Here is a 20,458-nt window from a genome sequence, read left to right as displayed (position 1 = left end):
GAAAAAAAATAAAGATTAAGAAAAAAATGAAGAATTAAAAAATTTGAGAAAATAAAAAATAAGCGGAAAAAATAAAAATAAAGTTTGAGAAAAATGAGAAAAAAAAGAGAACTGATAAAAATTAAAAATAAAAGAAAAATAAAGGTTAAAGACAAATGAATTAAAAAAAAAAAGAAAATAAATAATGCTTGAGAAAAAAGAAAAAAAAAATAAAGTTTGAGACAAATGAATTAAAAATAAAAATAAAATTAAAGAAAAAAAATAAAAAGTGAAAAAAATAAAATTAAAGAAAAAAAAAAAAAATAGAATAATAACTTAAAGGAAAAAATAAAAAGTAAAAATAATAAAAAATAAAATTTGAGAGACAAATAAGTATGGAAAGTTTTAAAAATATATTTGAGGTGTAGAGGAATAAAATGGTACGTGTACTATACTTAAAAAGTAAGGAAAATTATTGTTTAAAAATATTTATTATTGAAATCAAATATCTAAAGTCACCCATATTTGAGTCTATCACATGCAATTTTCTGAAAAGAAATAAATAAAAGGGGGCCCATTTGAAGAGGTTTTAAAAGCGCCATGCACCAGAAATTTTGTTTTCATTGGATATATATATTTGGAAAAAGTTGTTTTGAGTGCCTTCTGGTGTAAACAAATGGTTTAGGAAAATGTTTGGTCATTTTCATATTTGAGAAAAATGAGAGAGAGAGAGAGGATTTAGGTAGAAGGACAAAGTGAGGTACAAAAGCAAGGACAACGACACAGGAAAAGCAGATATTGACACAAACTTTGGCTGATGTATACCAACTTGAACATTTACATGTGCAACAGCATTAATTGCTGGACCAGTACAGTCTTCTTGTTATATTCCATACATTTTATACACCGATATTTGGTTAGGGGATAATCTTTGAATTGATTGGTAAAGTTGTTGAAGTGTGGCTTGGAGGTCACCTATTTAAGTCGTAAAATTAACCTCTTGCAGAAATACAAAATAAGAATGTGTATAACAAATTTTTATAGTTCGATCCTTTTCAAAACTCTATACATAGCGGAACAATTTTTAGTGTGCCAGACTACTGTTTTTGTTACAGTGAAATTTGAATGAGCAAAGAACGGAATTTTAGCTTGTTCGTAGTTTGTAATCATTTTGGCGTATACTTCGTAAGCGTTTGGATATTAACTGAGTAATATTTAGAAATTGAAATTATATTTAAGCATGTATTTTACTTGAAAAGAAGTTAACATTGTGTGCGGAAAAAAGTCACTTGCAAAATTAGCACATGGAAAACTCATCTTCAAAAACAAACCACGTTCTAATATATCGCCAAATGTATAATATGCACATGATTATACACAAATTATACAATGATTATTTTATATACTGCACGTTAAACAAAATTTGTAAAGAAAAATATCAGGGTTATTCTGTTAGGCTTCGTTGAACCATTAAATAGTATAAAGTGCCCTTTTTATATGCACTTGGGGTTTTGAACATGAAGTCACTTTTCTATAGCTAGAAAGTTAAATTACTCAAGATAAAATGAAAATTGTAAAGCCAAAAAATTTTCAAATATACAAGGTATCATCCTTTCTAAGTAGACTAAAAAAAAAGAGCAAAGAATGCATATATATAAAATAAAAAAGCACAGCAGGAGTACACATCTTTTACCTCTAACCTTCAAACAATAACAGGATATTTGCATAAGGGCTTCCTTGTTACAGCATGATTAGCCAATAGCCATAATTAAGATTGCCAAAAAGGGAAAGTAAGATGATTAAAGACCGTTGGACACTTTGGAAACTGAACTTATGTTATTTGACTTGCACAAAGAAATGTTATTGGTTATCGACATGGAGTTATTGGATTAACAGTTTTCAAACGATTTTGTAATTTTTCTTTTGTTGGCTATCATTTCAATTCTTGGTTCTAAGGTTTAAAGTTAAGGGTTAATCGACAATTTAATACGACTATACAAAAATTAACCTTTTATCCCCAATGAACTAAGCCAAAAACCCAACCATTAAAGACCAAAAATCGATAACAGATATTTTATTCGTTTAGGGGGTTTACAAACCGGAAATCGATAAAATGAACTGACAACATACAAAATCGAACCGACATATGAACACCCCTACATGTAGCAAAAAAAGACCTATATCCTAAGAAAGAAAAACAATCCTACGAAGTTATTCAAGATGGATGATTTTTCATATACCTGCAGGTTCAATGTTAGCTTAACAATGTTGTGGTTAGTTTAACCAAATCCAACCGTAAATCGAATCAAACCGATTAAAAAAAATAGACGTTTGATTTGGTTTAGTTAGGTTTGATTTTAAATTTTAAAAAATCGCTATTTGATTTGGTTATGGTTTTACTTAAAAAAAACCGTGAAAATAATCAAATCGATCCGATAAATTTTATATATATATGTATATATATTATAATTATTTACATATAATTTATAAATAAAATATAAATATTTTATTAAATTTAATCTTAAACTAAATTTTAATTTATGTCTAGCCCAATCAATACTTTAACCCAATTGCCCAAAGCCCCAAACCCAAGTCCAACTCTACCTACTATTACTAATAAGTTAACCTTGCGGTCTCTACCTCATTTTTTCGACTTCAGCTTTCACAATACGTAGTACATCAACTGCAGCTTCTTTTGTTCTTCATTGAAAGGAAGCACCGCATTAACTTCTGTTGTTCTTCATAGAACACAAACGATAAAAAAATTTCTTTTCAGTTTTTCATCTCACAAGGAAAAGCAATAATAAAGATTAAAGCTTGGGGAGTGAAAACTTTAAATACAAGATTATTAAAGCTTGGGAAGGTAATTTTTAGCTTTTTATTCTAGCTACCTTAGCTAATTTTAATTTTATACAAAAATTTAGAAGAGTGCATGACATGCAATTAGTTTTTTTAAATGATTTTTCTTCTGTTTCCTGTCATTTATACCTTTAATTATGAGCAACTGTATAAATCATTATCGTTCTTTTGTTAGTTGTTTGAGAGCAGTGGATTATGCACAAGTGAACTAAATTTGGGAGAGGGGCTCTTATAGTCCTAGGCTAAGAGTTACTAAGTGAAGGAATTTTCCCTCTCGTTTGTTTTGCGTTGATGGTCCATGCAACTGCAAGTGTTTCACTTTCTTCCTGCTGATTATACTTGTGCCATGTTTTCTAGAGTCTCGGCTAGCTCAGATATTATAATATTTTCTTGTTTAGTTTCTTAACCCCCTATATTTTGTTTACATTCACTTTCGTAGTGTATTCTTCTCTTCATTTTTTGTGGAATGTTTTTAGTGATTAAATCTAATTCTATTCTATAGTAAAATCCCCAAGTTTCATGGAATGAAACTTTAGCCAAGCAATGGTGCAAAGGGGGTTTATTAAATGTTACTGAATTTTTATCGATGTATGGTTTGTGAATAACCCAAGAGAGATGACATGAATGATGACTGAAACTGTAATCCATACGCTGCTTCATCTTCGGTCACATAAACAAAGAATCTTTCAACGAGTTACCATGGTCCCTGGTTCAAATGACAGTTTTATGTCTCCTTGTTTATTCAATCTTTTCCCTATACGATTAGCTCACCTCGCTAGTCTATAAAGTAAACAGATAATTCAAATTTGTCCAACTCAGTCTCTTCGTGCAATACATTGCAACAGAATACAAAGCTCTATTTTACAATGTACATGTATGTGTTTGTATGTTGTTAGATAATCTTAGTGCCTACAATACAAAGCTAATGCTTTTCATCTCAATGTTTGTTGGTTTTGTTTAATGTGTTTGTTATGATTTTTAAGAGTTTATAGTGTCATTTGTCCATCACTGTACAAATATTTCATGAGAAATTGTTCAATTTGATACTCTTTTCTATGAAGTAAAAAAAGGAGTTTATTCTAGAGATGGTTGAAGTAGGCTAGTCAATAATCGAAAAAATCGAAAAACCAAATCAAACCAACAAGAACCAAACCGACGGTTATTTTCTTTTTAAGGTTTGATTTGATTTTAGAAATTCAAAAACCAACTAAATTGATTTTGGTTATGGTTTTAACCACTAATCGATCCAAACCAAACAACTGTTCGAGAAAAAAAAGTTAAATCCAAGGAGCAGCTTAACTATACAGAAGATTGAACAACTAAAAGAGACACATCAGCAGCAAAGGAAAACAGATATTCAGGACTTTTTAACACAAAAGGGCAACATTTGTCCCCTGTATCTGACTACACCAAAAAAGTTGTGAATAAAAGACCAAAAGAGTTGGAAAATCTATTTGCAGGTGAATCGTAGAGCTTTGCATCACTGGATGGGTTTTATATTATACATGACAAATCAAAATTATTAGAGATTTCCTGATTCGAATCTCAGGAAGGTATCTTCTTCTCTTCTGGAGTGCTCCCAAACCCGAGCCTCCGTCTGCATATACTTGAGGGTAAGGGAGGTAGTTGATATCGATACTGGGTTGGTTCATCTCATCCAATTTTACCAAGAAATGACTGTAATGGAATTTAGATATCAGTGTTAAAGTGGAACGAAGAGGGACAACACATCAGATACATTAAGCGACCATCATGAGTGTGAACAAAAATCCATTAGTACTGTTAAAAAAAAAGAAGCAAAACATAACCAAGATTCACAACGATTTATCTAGAAGAGAACAATAACAATCAGACTGACTCAACTACTAGTAACTGCACTACTACTAGAAGAAACATCTATATAATTGATTACCCATTAAGAGTAGGTAACCAGTTCCGATCCTTGACAGAGTTACACATCTAAGATCATGAGACATGCAATGAGAACAAGAAAAAGTGAATACACTGATTATAGTCCAAAAATAACCTATACCATGAGCTTTGATGCTACAGTATTGACTAAATGTGAATAAGAATGCAAGTCATACCCAACAATAAGGAAGCAGGGAAACAGAAGATAGAGGAAGTTTCTGGCAGAAAGAACTTCAAGGGATTCTAATTAGGTTTATGTGTCAATGAATTAAGACAGTTCCTGCATCCAACTGCAGGCATTCTCTTGAATACTGATCATAATTTGATTTTTTATGAACAATAACACTACACCTTTTACATTTTGATGGTTCTTGTATCAGATAATCGAAATGGGCAGAAGCAGGCTATAAGTTCCCCTTCAAAATTTCACCAAATGAAGAAACTAAAAAGTTATTGGAATTAGTTCAAATGGATATTGATAGTTTTGCCTAATGAGATTTAATCAGTATTTATATTTATTTTTCTTCCTAATGATAGACAACGGAAGGATAGTTTTGTCTTATGAGATTCTGACCACTATTTTTATTTCTCCTGAAGGAAGCACTACAGAAGGAACTGAGAGAAAAGGGGCTCAAGCTTAGGTTATCTAGTACCAAAATGCTCTCTCTTTTACCTCCGCACTTGGAATAGATGGCAGGTTGTTTAAGTAATTGTTAAATAAAACATGCATACCACTTGGATCGAGAAGTAAAATTGGCCTCTGGCATATATGTTTACCTTCGGTTTTGCTGGAGTCGCAGTTTTAGCCGTAGTAGTACTCCCAAATCCAAACTTTGGCTTCTTCTCTGCAGGCTTTAATATCTGAAAAGAACACATAAGAGTCTCATCCACACTCATCATAGCACCAGCATTGTCAAACTCTCCACAGTAATTAGGGGCCGAAAAGATTGTCACAAGTTGTCTATCAGCAAAAAATTCATATCCATCTTCCACGACCTGCAGATACACACATAGCCAGTAAAATTAAATAAAAGAAATTCCCCCTCCCCCCCAAAAAAATAATTACAAGTAATATCCAGTTCAAACCTGATGGGCACGACAAATAAGATCAAGATCTTGTTTCTGAAGAAACTCTGTGACCTTATCAGGGCCAAAGGTGTACGAAACTCCTCGGTCATTCATTCCCCACCCTTTAACATCTTTACTAGGATCTGACCAGAGAAGATCACAGAGCAACCCACTTTCCGGAACATCAGTTGGTCGTTGCAGGTTCCTTATCTGATCCAAATGTTGAAGATCAGGAGAGAGTCCACCGTGCATGCACAATATCTTTTCATCAATCAGCGCTGCCACGGGGAGGCAGTTAAAAGAATCTGTGAATACTTTCCACAGTCGAACATTGAACCTTCTTTTGCACTCATCATAGAATCCATATATACGATTCACAGAAGCACATTCATGGTTTCCCCTCAAAAGGAAAAAGTTCTCAGGATACTTTATTTTATATGCAAGAAGAAGGCATATTGTTTCCAAACTTTGCTTACCCCTATCAACATAATCACCCAAGAATAGGTAATTGGATTTTGGAGGTAATCCACCATATTCAAACAGCCTCAGTAGATCTGAATACTGACCATGGATATCACCTGACCACGTATTGCAAACAAAAAAATTAGCTAAAGCCAAGTGTTGACCAAAAACATAGATCTTTTTTTTTTTTTGGGGTACGGGGGAGACAACAATGGTGGTCAGTAAGAAACGACAGATGAGAAGTGGCAGAAGGATGCAAGATAGAAATATATGAACAACAATATTAGCAAATAAAATGCACAAGGGGAGTGAACAATGGGCTCTTTGACCAAAGTTCTTTCTGTCAGAAAACAACAATGACCACACTGACTGATCCAACTGGACGGCATCATTACTGGTAAGTTGGTGATGGTAGAAATTGATCAAAAATATTTGCTAAATTATTCTCAGCAGGTCCCATTGCCCAAAGAACATCAAAGCTAGACCTCTTCAGTTGAATCTCACAGGCTTAATGCAATTAAAACAGATCCAATTATCACTTCACTTTTATATTTCTGTACATTTAAGCTAAAATTCACGCTCTTCTCCGCAGCAGAACAACTTCATTTTATGGAAATGACATTATTGTCTGTGAAATAGATGATACGAGTTATCGCTTAACAGATGGTAGCATTGTCCATTGCAGTCAAACTAAAGACTCATGTTAGAGTGGATGAATCAACTACAGAGAGATGTCGGCAGCTTTTCTATTGCTCTTGGTGTGAATTGAACTCGTGTAAAGACGAGTTCATAATTCAAAAGGGGACAAAATAATCTTATATCTTGTCCTTTGAGAACCCACTTCCAGCTGGTTTAGCAAATTTACCAGCTCATTCAGTTTTATAAACTACTTGAAGGGCTAAAAAACAGGTGTCTCCCAGAGCAATGGTGGTCACTCTATACGTGCTCCAAGTATGTACATATTTCCAGAGAATATTCACGTTCTGGATTAAGGTGCTACTAACTTACCCACCTTAGACACTGATGAGCTAAGTTGCTCGGACACGGGTGCGTGTGTCCGACGCGGGTGTGGATCTAGAGGTTGGATCCTTCATGAACTCACTTGTAAGATTCGGGGATATGGATCCAGGTATAGATATGGGTGCAGGGATTCGACAAAAAATAATTCAAATATCTAAAAATAGAGTTGTAAAACCCTAAGTTGCATGGACTCTTCACTTTTGATGCCACACCCGTGTCGGATTCTCCAAAAATACACTAATTTTGGCGAATTCGACACGCACCCGCTCACATTTTTGAAGAGTCCGGGCAACATAAGTAAAACCTAAATTATGAGATATTATGTGGAAAACTTGAGGAGAAAATATTGATCAAGAGGAGAATCCTTAAAGGAGATAAAATTTCTATATTCAAGGTATTCCATTTTATTCAATTTCATCTTAGCTTCTGTTTTGATTACAAAAATCATTAAATCTGTCCGGACATACCCTGTCGATTTTGGTCAAAGTATCCAAAGTCGGTTGACCAGATCGAGTATGGATCCCACACCCATGTCGTGTCGACACGGGTGTGGCAGCGGAAGTGAAGAGTCTGAGTAACTTAGCTGATGAGTTCACCTAACCAACTGAAAGTATAAATAGGTGCATTTCTAACCATCACCAACTACCATTTCCCCAAATTTACAGATATCATTTGCTTGTTGTACAGATCCACTTAAAATATCATGAGGTGAATTTTGCAGAAAGAGTGCACGACAGTAGATTCCTCCAAGAGGGTAAAAGCTCATCGTTCCAATCCCTTCCCTTAAGAGGTACCTTCGAAAAAACTGCAGCGCTGTGATTAAAGTACTCTGAAACATATAGGAAGGTAACCAAATGGACACCACCACAGACCAATAGGCTGGACATAAGAATTGGTTATTTTAAGGGCACTGGACTAGGTGCACTCCACCTCAGAATGGTCATTGTATTCTGCTTGCTTTCTATTGGAATGGAAGTGTTTTTTCTTGCTTTCTCAGTTTAGAAACACATATAATCAGTTGGCTGAGGGGCAGATGCAGCTTAGGTTAGCGGGTTCATCTGAAACCCGTACTTCCCGTGCAGAGTAAAAATCCACTAAAATTGCAATAATAGTAGACATGAACCCACTTAAAAAATATAATGGGTTCAATGCTAAGAACCTCAAAATTTGAACCCCTAAAACTACAATCCTGGACCCGCCTCTAGTTGGCTTGTCAAATTAAAAAAATCAGTTGACTACATCAAATTGAATGAGAAAATTCAAGACAGAAAATTACATAAAGAATAAGTGGCATTTTCTACCCTAAATTTAGTTTCATTTCATAAAATTGTTACTTTACTTCAACAGGAAGACAGAGCTAAAAGCTTACTAGTCATTACTGTAGGTACATCTCCCAAACATTGAAGAGAAAAGACAGTAACCTAGAGATACTGCTAGCTCATCATGTTTAGTTGGAAAACAAAAACATGATAAAAGTTAAATATATCATGTCACACAGCTGTTTAGAGAACACATCACCCACAATCCACATAAATTTTCATGTTGACCAAGTGACACCATGATATCTGTACCCTAGAAACTATCGCAATTTGATTAGTTTAGGAACTCAGAATTGGCAAATGGGTAATATCAAATGGCTGATAAAGAGAGAAATTTGGAATGGAAAAGTAAAGGAAAATAAAAACTGAGAGGACATGTAAGAGAATTAAAAATTTGCATAAGCTTATCAGTCACAGAAGCGAAGCCACAAATCAATTTGACCTGAATGGCAAGATTCATTCCTTCAAGCGTGACGACTGATGAGAAACCTTAAGGGAGATTTAGCACCTGAAAGACCGGTCACTAGATATCTGATTACATCAGATGGACTGATGTATTTCAGAAGTGGCCCAAAGACAAAAAGTTCAAGCCTCAGAAACAGTCTCCGGGAGAAATGCAAGGTAAGGCTGCGTACAATAGACCCTTGTGGTCGGGCCCTTTCCCGAGCCCTGCGCATAGCCGAAGCTTTAGTGCATTGGGCTTCCCTTTTGAGTCACAAATTTCTCTTCACTTTTAGGTGGCCCAAAGATAAAATCTAACTGGAATCATGGATCATTGCCAAAAAAATTTATATTGGATACCAATAACTTACTATAGCAGCAACTGCCAGGAACTGAAAATATTATATAACTTATCAATAACTTCACTTCATTCATTCAGTGCTTTAAGGACGAGGAAGGCAAAGTGTTAGTGGGAGAGGCACAAATTAAACGAAGGTGGCAGTCATACTTCGAAAACTCTTGAATGAAAATGGGAATAGGGATATTGTGCTGGGTGATGTAGAGCAGTAAAGTCATCGAGATTTTGGATATTGCAGGGGTAGCTTGAGGAGGTTATTCGGAAGATGCGAAGGGGGAGGAAGACTGGGCCTAAGGATATCCCAATGGAACTTGATAAAACATCCGCAATGCGGGTATGGAGTGGCTTACATGGTTGTTCAACGCCATCTTTACGACGTCTAGAATGCCCAAAGTGTGGAGGTGGAGTACAATGATCCGGTCGTACAAGAACAAAGGGGATATTCGGAATTGCAACAACTATAGGTGTATCAAGCTGCTAAGACACATAATGAAAGTTTGGTTGAAATGAGGGTGAGGAGAGGTTTGTCTCTGGATTCACGCCAGGGCGTTCAACTACAAAAGTCAACAAAAGACATTCATCTCATAAGGAGATTGATGGGACAGTACGGTGAGAGGAAGAGCGACGTACATAAGGTGTTCATTGACCGAAAGAAAGCACATGACAAAGTTCCTAGGAGAGTTGTATGGAATCTAAAAGAGCACCCGTAGGTTATATTAGGGCGATTAAGGACATATACAATGGAGCCAAGACACGAGAGAAGATGGTGGGAGGTGACTCGGAGGACTTTTCCGTTGTGATGGGTTGCATTAGGGACCAGCTCTGATCCCATTTTTATTTGCCTTTGGTCATGGATGAATTGACACGACATATCCCACGAGAGGTACCAGGGTGTATGCTTTGCACGAATGACATAGTGTTGATTGACGAGACGCACAACGTAGTTAACAATAATCTGGAGGTTTGGAGAAAGTCCTTAGAGTCTTGAGGGTTTAGGTTGAGTAGGAGTATAACTAAATACTAAGAGTGCAAGCTTAGTGGCGCAACCCACGAGGCAAATGTGGACATGCGGATGGGCACACAGGTTATCTCCAAGAAAGGAAGTTCCAAATATCTAGAGTCTGTAATCCAAGGTAATAGTGAGATCCACGAGGATGTTAAAAACCGAATTGGAGCAGATTGGATGAAATGGAGGCTTGCATCCGGTGTCTAATGTGATAAGAATGTGCCACCACGACTGAAAGGTAAGTTCTATAAAGTATTGTTGGTTAGAAAAACTATGTTGTATGTGGCAGAATGTTGGCCAGTAAAGAACTCACACGTCCAGAAGATGAAAGTAACGAAAATCAGGAGATTAAGATGGATGTGTAGGAATACTAGGAGAGAGAGAGTCAAGACGGTAGGACTGGTCCCATGGTGGACAAGATGAGGGAGGCAAGACTGAGATGGTTCCGTCATGTGAAGAGAAGCTGACTAGATGCCCCAGTGAAGAGGTGCGAGACATTAGCAATGGCCGGCTTGAAGAGAAGTAAAGGTGTGAAGAAGTATTGGGGAGAGGTGATTAGACAGAACATGGCTCACCTTCACGTTATCGAGGACAGGATACGAAGGTCGAGGATTAGGATAGAAGGTTAGTAGGTAATCGACTATCGTCTAGTTTTCTCTATCAAAATTAGTATTATTACATTCCTGCTAACTTATTATTCAATTTTTATTTCTGTACTACTTGTTGTTTTTTTAATTACCTTTTGCTTAGGTTATCGTACAATTTGTTATTGCTATTGTTCTTTTCTCCATTATTTTCAGCATGACTTTCTCATTATCATTACTGGATTATTGTTTTGCTTTCATATTGTTTTTCTATATGTTTTACTTAGGGCGAGGATTCATTAGAAACATCCTCTCCAACTTGACAAGGTAGAGGCAAGGTTGCACACACCAGTGTTCAGGGGAGCGTGAAGTGGAAAAAAGAGACAAGGCTTGCTTCGTTTAAAGAGTGAATCATGAAGCAAAGCGCTCGCTTCACCGAAGTGAAGCGCATTTGTAAAAAAAAGACCAAAATAAACCTTCAACAACGACAATATACATAAGCAAATGTTCAATTTAAATACTAATAGGTAGATAGCACAAAATTCTCCATATTACAAGCAAAATCAATACTAAAACATAAAGTTTAGCAATTCTTCTTTCACATGAGCTGGGCAACTTTGACAAGCGTTAACATTCAGATACCACAGATGAGATAATGTTTGTGATGATAAATTCCCCCCTTTTGTAATCTTGTTACAAAAAAGACGTTGAATATAGGTCTAATCAGTTTCGCTAACTTTCTGTGCATACTTCCAAGCTGGGTCTTTCTTTTGCTGTTGTACGCCATTTGCAATCTTTAAGAGAAATAGAATTAAAATTCAACAACTTTTAACTTTTATTTGGATAGAATTAAAATTCAGCAACTTCAATTGAAAAAACAAATCACTGAAACTGGTCTGTTTAGAAAAACCTAGAATTCAGCTACTTTAATAAAAATTGGAACAAAGATGAAGAAGAATTAGAACCCTAACACAACATAGCAGAGAAAAACAGCGAAATAAAATAATCCTAAATTGACCTTTTTTTAAGAAAATACACTTAAATCGACCTTTTAAAACTTAAAAACATCAAGAGTCGCTTCACCATCCTTCTCGCACAGCCGCGCTGAGGCCTTTGAAGCGATCATTTCCCTAAATCTTTATCGCTTCAGGTCTTTGGAACGCAACAGCCTCGCATTGCTTCGCTTCACCGCTTCAAACGCTGAAGCACTCGCTGTCCTGAACACTGGTGTACATACTACCATTCCTAGACCTCACTTGTGGGACTACACTGAGTATGTTGTTGTTGTATTCATTGCATGGCCACACACTCATAATTTCCTTTCATATTGTTTTTATATATGTTTTACTTAGGCTGAGGGTCCATTAGAAATATCCTCTCTAAAATTACAAGGTAGAGGTAAGGTTGTGCACACACTACCATCCCCAAACCCCACTTGTGGGACTATATTGGGTATGTTGTTGTTGTATTCATTGCATGAACACACAATTTATAAGCAAAGACTAAGTGGTCATGAAGAGCATAGACGACAACTCTGTGATCTAGCGCTGCCTTCATGAAATTCATCTATCATCCTTGTATTTAGTAAATATTATGGAATCCATACACAACTTTTTACGTCCAAAATAGATTCCAGACACTAAGGTGTTCATCGTCAAATATGTTAAATACCATAATGGAGGACAGGACATGATGAAGGCACTTAACTTACAGTTCACCTAATATTATTCATCTATCTCAGAAAAAATTTCACCCAATACTATTCATCTACTCGGAAAAAGATTCACCTAATACTTATACATCTGACAGAAATGTAAGGTAAGGCTGCGTACAATACACCCTTGTGGTGGGGCCCTTCCCCGGACACCGCGCATAGCGGAAGCTTTAGTGCACCGGCCCGCCCCTTTTTCTTTTTTACTTATTCATCTATACAGAAACAATTCACATAATACTAAAAATAACCTTTAGTACATTTCTGCACAAATCTCTCTGGTTTTTTGGGTAGGGGATGGGCAGGAGAGCGTCCCATGAGGTAGCCAAGGAATTTGGAAAAAGAAAGCTGCTAATGCAAATAGCTAACTTTATTTTCTGCAAAGCTGCCTAACATCAATTTTAAATCAAATCATAGGTATCAAATAAGAGACCCTTCAGGAGAGCAAATACCCAACTCTGTAGATTCAGTTTGAAAAGATAAAAGAATATAGTCGAGGACCGCAAAAGATACCATCCTACTTCTAAATTAAATTTGAGGAGAGGAAATAGGTGTGGACAAAGAGAAGCATAAAAGAATGAGAAATAGGGATTATTTTACTAGTTCCATTAGTACACAAAAGAGAGAAATAGTAAGGCAAGTAATTCAAAATATTCCCCTTCCAAGTCGTGTCTCGTCCCTTGGACCAGAGATAACGTTAATGAGAGACCATTACACCAGCATAGGTTGATATAGAGGATATAGGGCTATTAAAGAGAAGAATAATTGATTATACAGAGGGAAGAGAAGAGAACCATGTATGAGTACGAGATCATCAGCAAAGCTTATAAAGATCTGCCAGAAGTTGTTAACTAGCAACACACTATAAACTGTGCTAGTACAAATTCAGAATATAGAACAAAAAAATTAAACAACTTAAAAGGAAGAGTTACTACCTCAATTTCAATTTGTTTGACCTACTTAACTTTTTAGTCCGTTTAAAAAAAGAATGACCCTTTTCCTGTTTAGCAACGGCTTAATTTCAATTTTCCATGAGGCACATTTAAACCACGACTAAAGGATATTTTAGTACATTTGACATATCTTTAGTTTAAGACCACAAAATTTAGAAGTATTCTTTATTTTTAAAACTCCGTGCCAAGTTAGGTCAACTAATTGAAATGAAGGAAGTATTATTTACATATAAGGGTTTAATCCTAATATCATCACCCTAAACACTAGACTTGAGCCCAACTATAGTGGGTGTTTGGGAATAGAAAAAAATTCTAAAACAAGCCAATTCCCACTTACCTGTACTCTTGTTGGTAGCTGAAACTACTGGTGGCCTCATTAATTTGAATGCAAAAACTTTATCCAGACTATGTAGCTGATAACAGCCTTCAAACTAATTATAAACGAAATCATCAAATCAAGATGTATGGAGATTTTTAGTCAAACCAGACATACAAGAATTGGGAAAATCATAAAACCGGTTAGTCATCAGCACTAATTAAATTCAAAGAAGAAGTAACCCTAGCAAAGACAAACTCAGCACTTATCCACTACAACTAAATTTCACATAAAACTCCAGCATCAACAATCAAGAAACCCAATTCTACTCAAACCCAGATGAAATTTAAAACTAAAATTGTAAATATTAACTACACAACTTAAATGAAAAAAAAAACAGCTAGAATTAAGGCTTAAAAATTGAAAAAAAAAAAAATCTAAAAGAGCTGGTCGTACCACAGATCTTGATGGGTGCGTCGAGCTCAAGAAGATTAGGCTGCTGCAAGAAAATCTCTTTAGACTTGAGACAGAGCTGTCTGATTTCAGCCTCGGAAAGTTGAACTTGTTTACCAGGTCTACCACGTACTTCAAGCAACCGATTGATTATATCATCAAGTGCCAAAATATCCATGTTCCTAAACTTGGCATACAACCAACAAACAAACAAAAAAGAAAAGGGGGAAAAACTTGAAGATTGATAAACAAGTAGAAGGAGAAGGAGAATAAAGGTGTAGTGGACAAGTGGACTAGTAGTCTACCATAGAGAAAGAACTTCTTTTTACTATCTTTTGGTTGTTTTTGAAAATGGATTTTTGTGTGCGCGACATTCGTGTCTATCGTTGGCTTGTGGAAAGGGGGAGACCGCGAGAGAAAGAGGGAGATAATAATAGGGGTAGGGCAAACCTCTCTACAAAAATTAATTGTTCCCACGCGGTGTTGTTATCAATCAAACGAATACAACACACGATATTTTTCAACCAAATTCTTTTTGTTTCTTTCATTTTCTTAAATAAGATTTATAACTTAATTATTATTGCGATTAAGTAGGCACTTGGATAAGCCATTTGGAATCACGACTTCAAATTAGAGGTTGGACAAGTAGGTTCCGTACATCTAAATTATTTTTATATAAGTTTAATTGCCTACTTGAGCACAAACAAATTGGAGTTGAAATCAAGTTAAAGAGTATGTTTATTAGTTATGCTGATTAAGAATATCACACAAGAGTATATTCACAAAAAGATCAAGACATCAAATATCTTAAAGTCGAATTGATCAACTAACCGTTCTTCCTCAAGATCAATTCGAAATATCGAAGTGGTGTCCGACATTCTTGTCAATTAAATTGTCACAATCCAAAAATTCACAGTCATAATAACACCTACACTATCCCATCGCTAATTAAACCAATCTTCCACCCCAGTTAAATATCAAAATAATTAAGCATAAATAATAATATAATCGGAAGTAATTTTCTAAATCCAAGTTGTCATAGATAGAACAAAAGTGCGGAAGTAATAAATAAAACCCAAAACCTAGTGTCACCAGAATAAGACCATTTAAAATTGAATACAACCATTTCAATAGCGATAAATCAGTCTGAAATAGTAAAGACATGATAAGTAACGATAAAGGGAGCCTGAAAACACTCTAAATGTCAACTAGCTCATTAAAGCTTCCGAAGAGGTATCACATAAGACATAGTACCAACTAGATGTGCTAGAACTGGGATATGTTGGTGAAAACTACAATTACAATTAAAAAATAAAATGAAGAAGACAAATTATTTTCACAAGTCCAGTAGTAATATTCTTTACTTGTCCCCTTCAGGATCAATAACCTAAGAACACTTTATAACTCAATAACTCTGGACAAAAGTTAAATCTAAAGATCCTCAAAAAGAACAACTCTCTTCAACTAAATAAACTCTATTTTTTACTAACTTTTATGCATTCTATTTTTTCTTGTTTTACTCAATATAAAGCAAGATCATGTTATTTTTAAGTAAGAATGATACATGTATTGGTTGCAGTAAAAAGCAAGAAGGATAAAAAGATCAAGAGGATTGAGTTTGAGCTGAGGCTGAAGTGAAGTAGACTATTTTACTGTTACATTGCTCTACTGTTGATTAGTTTGTTATTACTGTAGCTGTTGGTTACTGTCACTGTAGAAAATTTCAATTGTTAATTAGTTAGTTAGAGGTAGTTATTGGGGTTACTTTGTCTATAAATACTACCAGTTGTACTTTCAGAATTCAGTGATTGATAATACAAAATTTTTCTCTCCTTAAATCTCTCTTCTTCTCTAATTAGTTGAGTTCTTGGAATTTTCATCCCTGATCAGCCATAGTTATTCATCCTTAAGCTGTAGTATCCATTTACATGCATCAATTGGTATCAAAGCCACTCGAGCCTTGGCATGATGGTTACCAGAAACAAGGGTCAAGATAAGAGTGTTGAAGAAGTAGATGATAGGTGGGGTCAAATCCAAATCCAAGAACAATTAAAACAGTTGATGGAAGGCATGACTGCCATGAACGACAAGCTGAAAAGGAATTGAATAACTTGAAAGCAGCAATACATCAAATAAGTGGTGGGGAAAAGGAGAAAGAACAAGCAAGAGTTGAATCCTCTAAAGTAGGATTCAGCAAGAGACCAGGCAATAGGATCATCACACCAATTCTGGTAACTTTCTTACTAGGCGTTCTAAAGTAGAATTTCCTAAATTTTTGGGATATGACCTTCGTACTTGCTTTTATAAAGTAGATCAGTTATGAGATCAAGAAGTTCTAGGGTAGAACCTTCTTGGACTGAATATGTACTAGCCTTAAATGAGAGATTTGGAGATGACTTTGAAGATCCTATGAAGGAATTGAAAAAGTTAACTCAAACTGGTAGTGTGAAAGAATATCAGGCTGAGTTTGACAGATTATTAACTGCTGTGAATTTATTTGATGAGAATGCTATTAGTTGTTATCTAGGGGGTTACAACTTGAATTAAATAAAGCTGTTAGGATTCAGGCACCAAGGACACTGATGCAGGCCTATAAGATCACTAGACTGCAAGAAATTGTATTTGAAGCACAGGCTCAAACATGGGGGTTTAAGGTGCAAGAAAGGTATAATCAGGGCCCTATTTTGCCTACTTTTAGTCACACTAAAACTCCAATTATTCAAAAATAAATGACAGCCAATCCTTCTTACAAGAGACCAGTGGAGTCAAGTAGTAACAGACCTCCATATAAAGTTAATACTAATGGCAATGGAAGAAGATTGACCGCAGTAGAAATGGATGAGAAGAGGTCTAAAGGACTGTGTTTTTTTGTGATGATAAATATGTCTTTGGTCATAAGTGTAACACCAAGAGACAAATTTTTAAGGTAGATGTGGTAGAGGATGTCTCAGATGTAGAAGATGCAGAAAAATTTTCAACTCATGAAGATAAAATTGAACTAGATGAATTGATGACTATATCCTTGTAAGCATTTACTGGTGTGACAGGTTATCAAACCTTAAGGGTAACATGATATCATAAAAAAAAATTGCAGGTCTTGATTGACATTGGTAGCACACACAATTTTATTGATCAAGAGGTTGCCGAGAATTTAGGTTGTAGAACTACTTCTATAATGACACAATCAATCAGTGTTGCTGATGGAAGAAAGGTACAAAATAACTTTAGTATGCAAGAATTCGCAGTGGCTGTTGCAGGGAACCACCTTTGTCTCAGATTTTTTTTTGTTACCACTAAGTAATGTAGACATTGTCCTAGGGGTACAATGGTTGAGTAATCTTTGCAGAATACTATTTGATTTACAGAATAGAACTATGAAGTTCAGATACAAGGCCAAAAGACATGTACTGAAAGGGGCAAGCACTACATTAAAGGCTGCTAGTGTCAAATCCTTGAACAAGATTGATGTTGTTAAATCTCAGATCTATATGATGACTTTCCTAGCAGGATCAGAACACAACTTATAGTTTTATAACGTTCAAGAGACTCAAGGTAACTCTGTCAATCCTGAATTATCTTCCCTACTAGAAGAATATGCTAACATTTTTTAGGCTCCTACAACACTACCACCATACAGAGGATCTTTTGAACATAGGATTCCCCTAATTGAAAATGATAATCCAGTGAACAAAAGACCATATAGATATCCAGGAGTTAAGAAGGATATCATTGAGAAAGTGATTCAGGAGATGTTAGATCAGGGAGTTATACAACCAACCAACAGTCCTTATGCTTTACCTGTTGTATTGGTTGGCAAGAAAAATGGTAGTTGGAGGCTATGTTTAGACTATAGAGAATTAAATCAATTGACTATCAAGGACAAGTTCCCTATTTCTATCATAGAGGATCTCTTGGATGAGTTAGGAGGTGTTGTAATTTTCTCTAAGATTGATCTTAGAGATGGATACCACCAGCTAAGAATGTATGAGAAAGACATCTTCAAAACTGCATTTAGAACTCATAAAGGGCACAATGAGTTTTTAGTCATGCCCTTTGGGTTAACTAATGATCCATCATCATTTTAAGGGCTCATGAACTCAGTCTTCAGACCATTATTGAAAATATTTGTGCTGGTTTTCTTTGATGACATTCTAATTTACAGCAAATGTATGAAAGATCATATTGAGCATGTTAAGGCAGTATTTAATCTAATGCAGCAATTTCAGTTATATACAAAGATGTCTAAGTGTGCATTTGGAGTACCTAAAGTTGAATATTTAGGACATTTCATTAGTGCAGAAGGGGTGAGCACTGATCCAAAAAAAATTTAGGCAGTAGAACAATGGCCTGTACCTGCTAATCTCAAGTAGTTGAGAGGTTTTTTAGCAGGCTATTATAGAAGGCTCATTCGGAGTTTTGGTTCTATTTGCAAACCACTACATGAGCTGCTCAAGAAGGATAATTTCAAATGATCTGATGATGCTACAACTGCATTTGAGAAACTGAAGTTAGCATTAATTACTGCACCTGTGTTAACCATGCCTGACTATTCTAAATTCTTTCTGGTCGAAACTGATGCTAGTGGTAAAGGTATAGAGGTTGTGTTGATGCAACAAGGTCATCCTATAGCCTACATCAGTAAAGCTTTAGCCCCAAAACACCAGGCAATGTCTGTGTATGATAGGGAGCTGTTAGCTCTCATTTTTGCTGTCACTAAATGGTCTCACTACCTGTTAGGTAAACCATTTACACTCAGAACTGATCAGAAAGCCTTGGAACACTTTCTTGAACAAAATATTCATACATACTTTCAGGTGGCTAGTATGTCTAAATTGATGACATTTGATTTTATCATTGAATATAAGAAAGGGGTGGATAATAAAGTAGCTGATGCTTTGTCGAGACATCCAGATACTGAGATATTAGCTATATCCTTGTTGACCCCTAATGATTCTCTTTATGATCAGATCAAGAGTTTTTGGAGTATTGATGTCTGTGTATGATGGGGAGCTGTTAGCTCTCATTTTGTTGTTATTAAATAGTCTCACTATTTGTTAGGTAAACCATTTACACTCATAACTGATTAGAAAGCTTTGAAACACTTGCTTGAATAGAACATTCATACAGACTTTCAGGTGGCTGGTATTTCTAAATTGATGGCATTTGATTTTATCATTGAATATAAGAAAAGGGTGGATAATAAAACAGCTGATGCTTTGTCGAGACATCCAGATGTTGAGATATTAGCTATTTCTTTTTTGACCCCTAATGATTCTCTTTATGATCAGATCAAGAGTTATTGGAGTAGTGATTCTGTCTTACAAACATTAATTACTAAACTACAGACGCAAACTTTTAGGGCTTACACTTGGTGCAATGACCAACTCAGATGGAAAAGAGGATTGGTAGTAGGTGCAGATGATCAATTAAGAAGACATATCATTGAATTATGGCATTTTACTACTCAAGAAGGTCACTCAGGCATGGATGCAACCACCAAACGACTGCAATCACTGTTTCATTGGAAATCTCTTGTACATGATGTCAGGGAATTCATTAGAAAATGTAATGTGTGTCAAAGACACAAGTACGATGTTATTGCATATCCTGGACTACTACAACCCTTGCCTATTCCTGATGGTGTATGGACTGATGTGTGTTTAGACTTCATTAAAGGTTTACCTAAATCTAATGGTAAGGATGTCATATTGGTAGTTGTTGATAGATTGAGCAAATTCAGTTATTTCATGAGCTTACAACATCCATACACTTCTCAGATAGTAGCTCAATCATTCTTAGACGGTGTCTTTAAATTGCATGGAATACCTTCTACACTGACAAGTGATAGAGATCCTATCTTTCTCAGTACTTTTTGGCAAGAGTTGTTTACATTACAGGGTGTTCAACTGTAGAGGAGTACATCATATCACCCTTAAATTGATGGTCAAATTAAGGTCGTTAATAGAACTCTTGAGACTTACTTGAGATGCTTTTATTCTAATAAACCTGAGGAGTGGT

General features: G+C 35.5%; 1 protein-coding gene across 1 annotated transcript; it reads right to left on the bottom strand.

Moving 5' to 3' along the window:
- Positions 1–4,149: 4,149 nt before the first annotated feature.
- On the bottom strand, positions 4,150–14,719 carry LOC107873196 (serine/threonine-protein phosphatase PP1 isozyme 2; the record flags this gene model as incomplete). The annotated part of the gene is given in 4 exon segments (XM_016719944.2): positions 4,150–4,515; positions 5,527–5,745; positions 5,836–6,395; positions 14,444–14,719. Coding segments are annotated over 4 exon segments (978 nt in total). The 3' UTR covers positions 4,150–4,491.
- Positions 14,720–20,458: the final 5,739 nt, after the last annotated feature.

This window comes from Capsicum annuum, chromosome 6, assembly GCF_002878395.1.
Source record: "Capsicum annuum cultivar UCD-10X-F1 chromosome 6, UCD10Xv1.1, whole genome shotgun sequence".
NCBI classification, from domain to species: Eukaryota; Viridiplantae; Streptophyta; class Magnoliopsida; order Solanales; family Solanaceae; genus Capsicum; species Capsicum annuum.
Note: the sequence above shows the minus strand (reverse complement) of the source record. Positions and strands in the feature narration are given on the sequence as shown.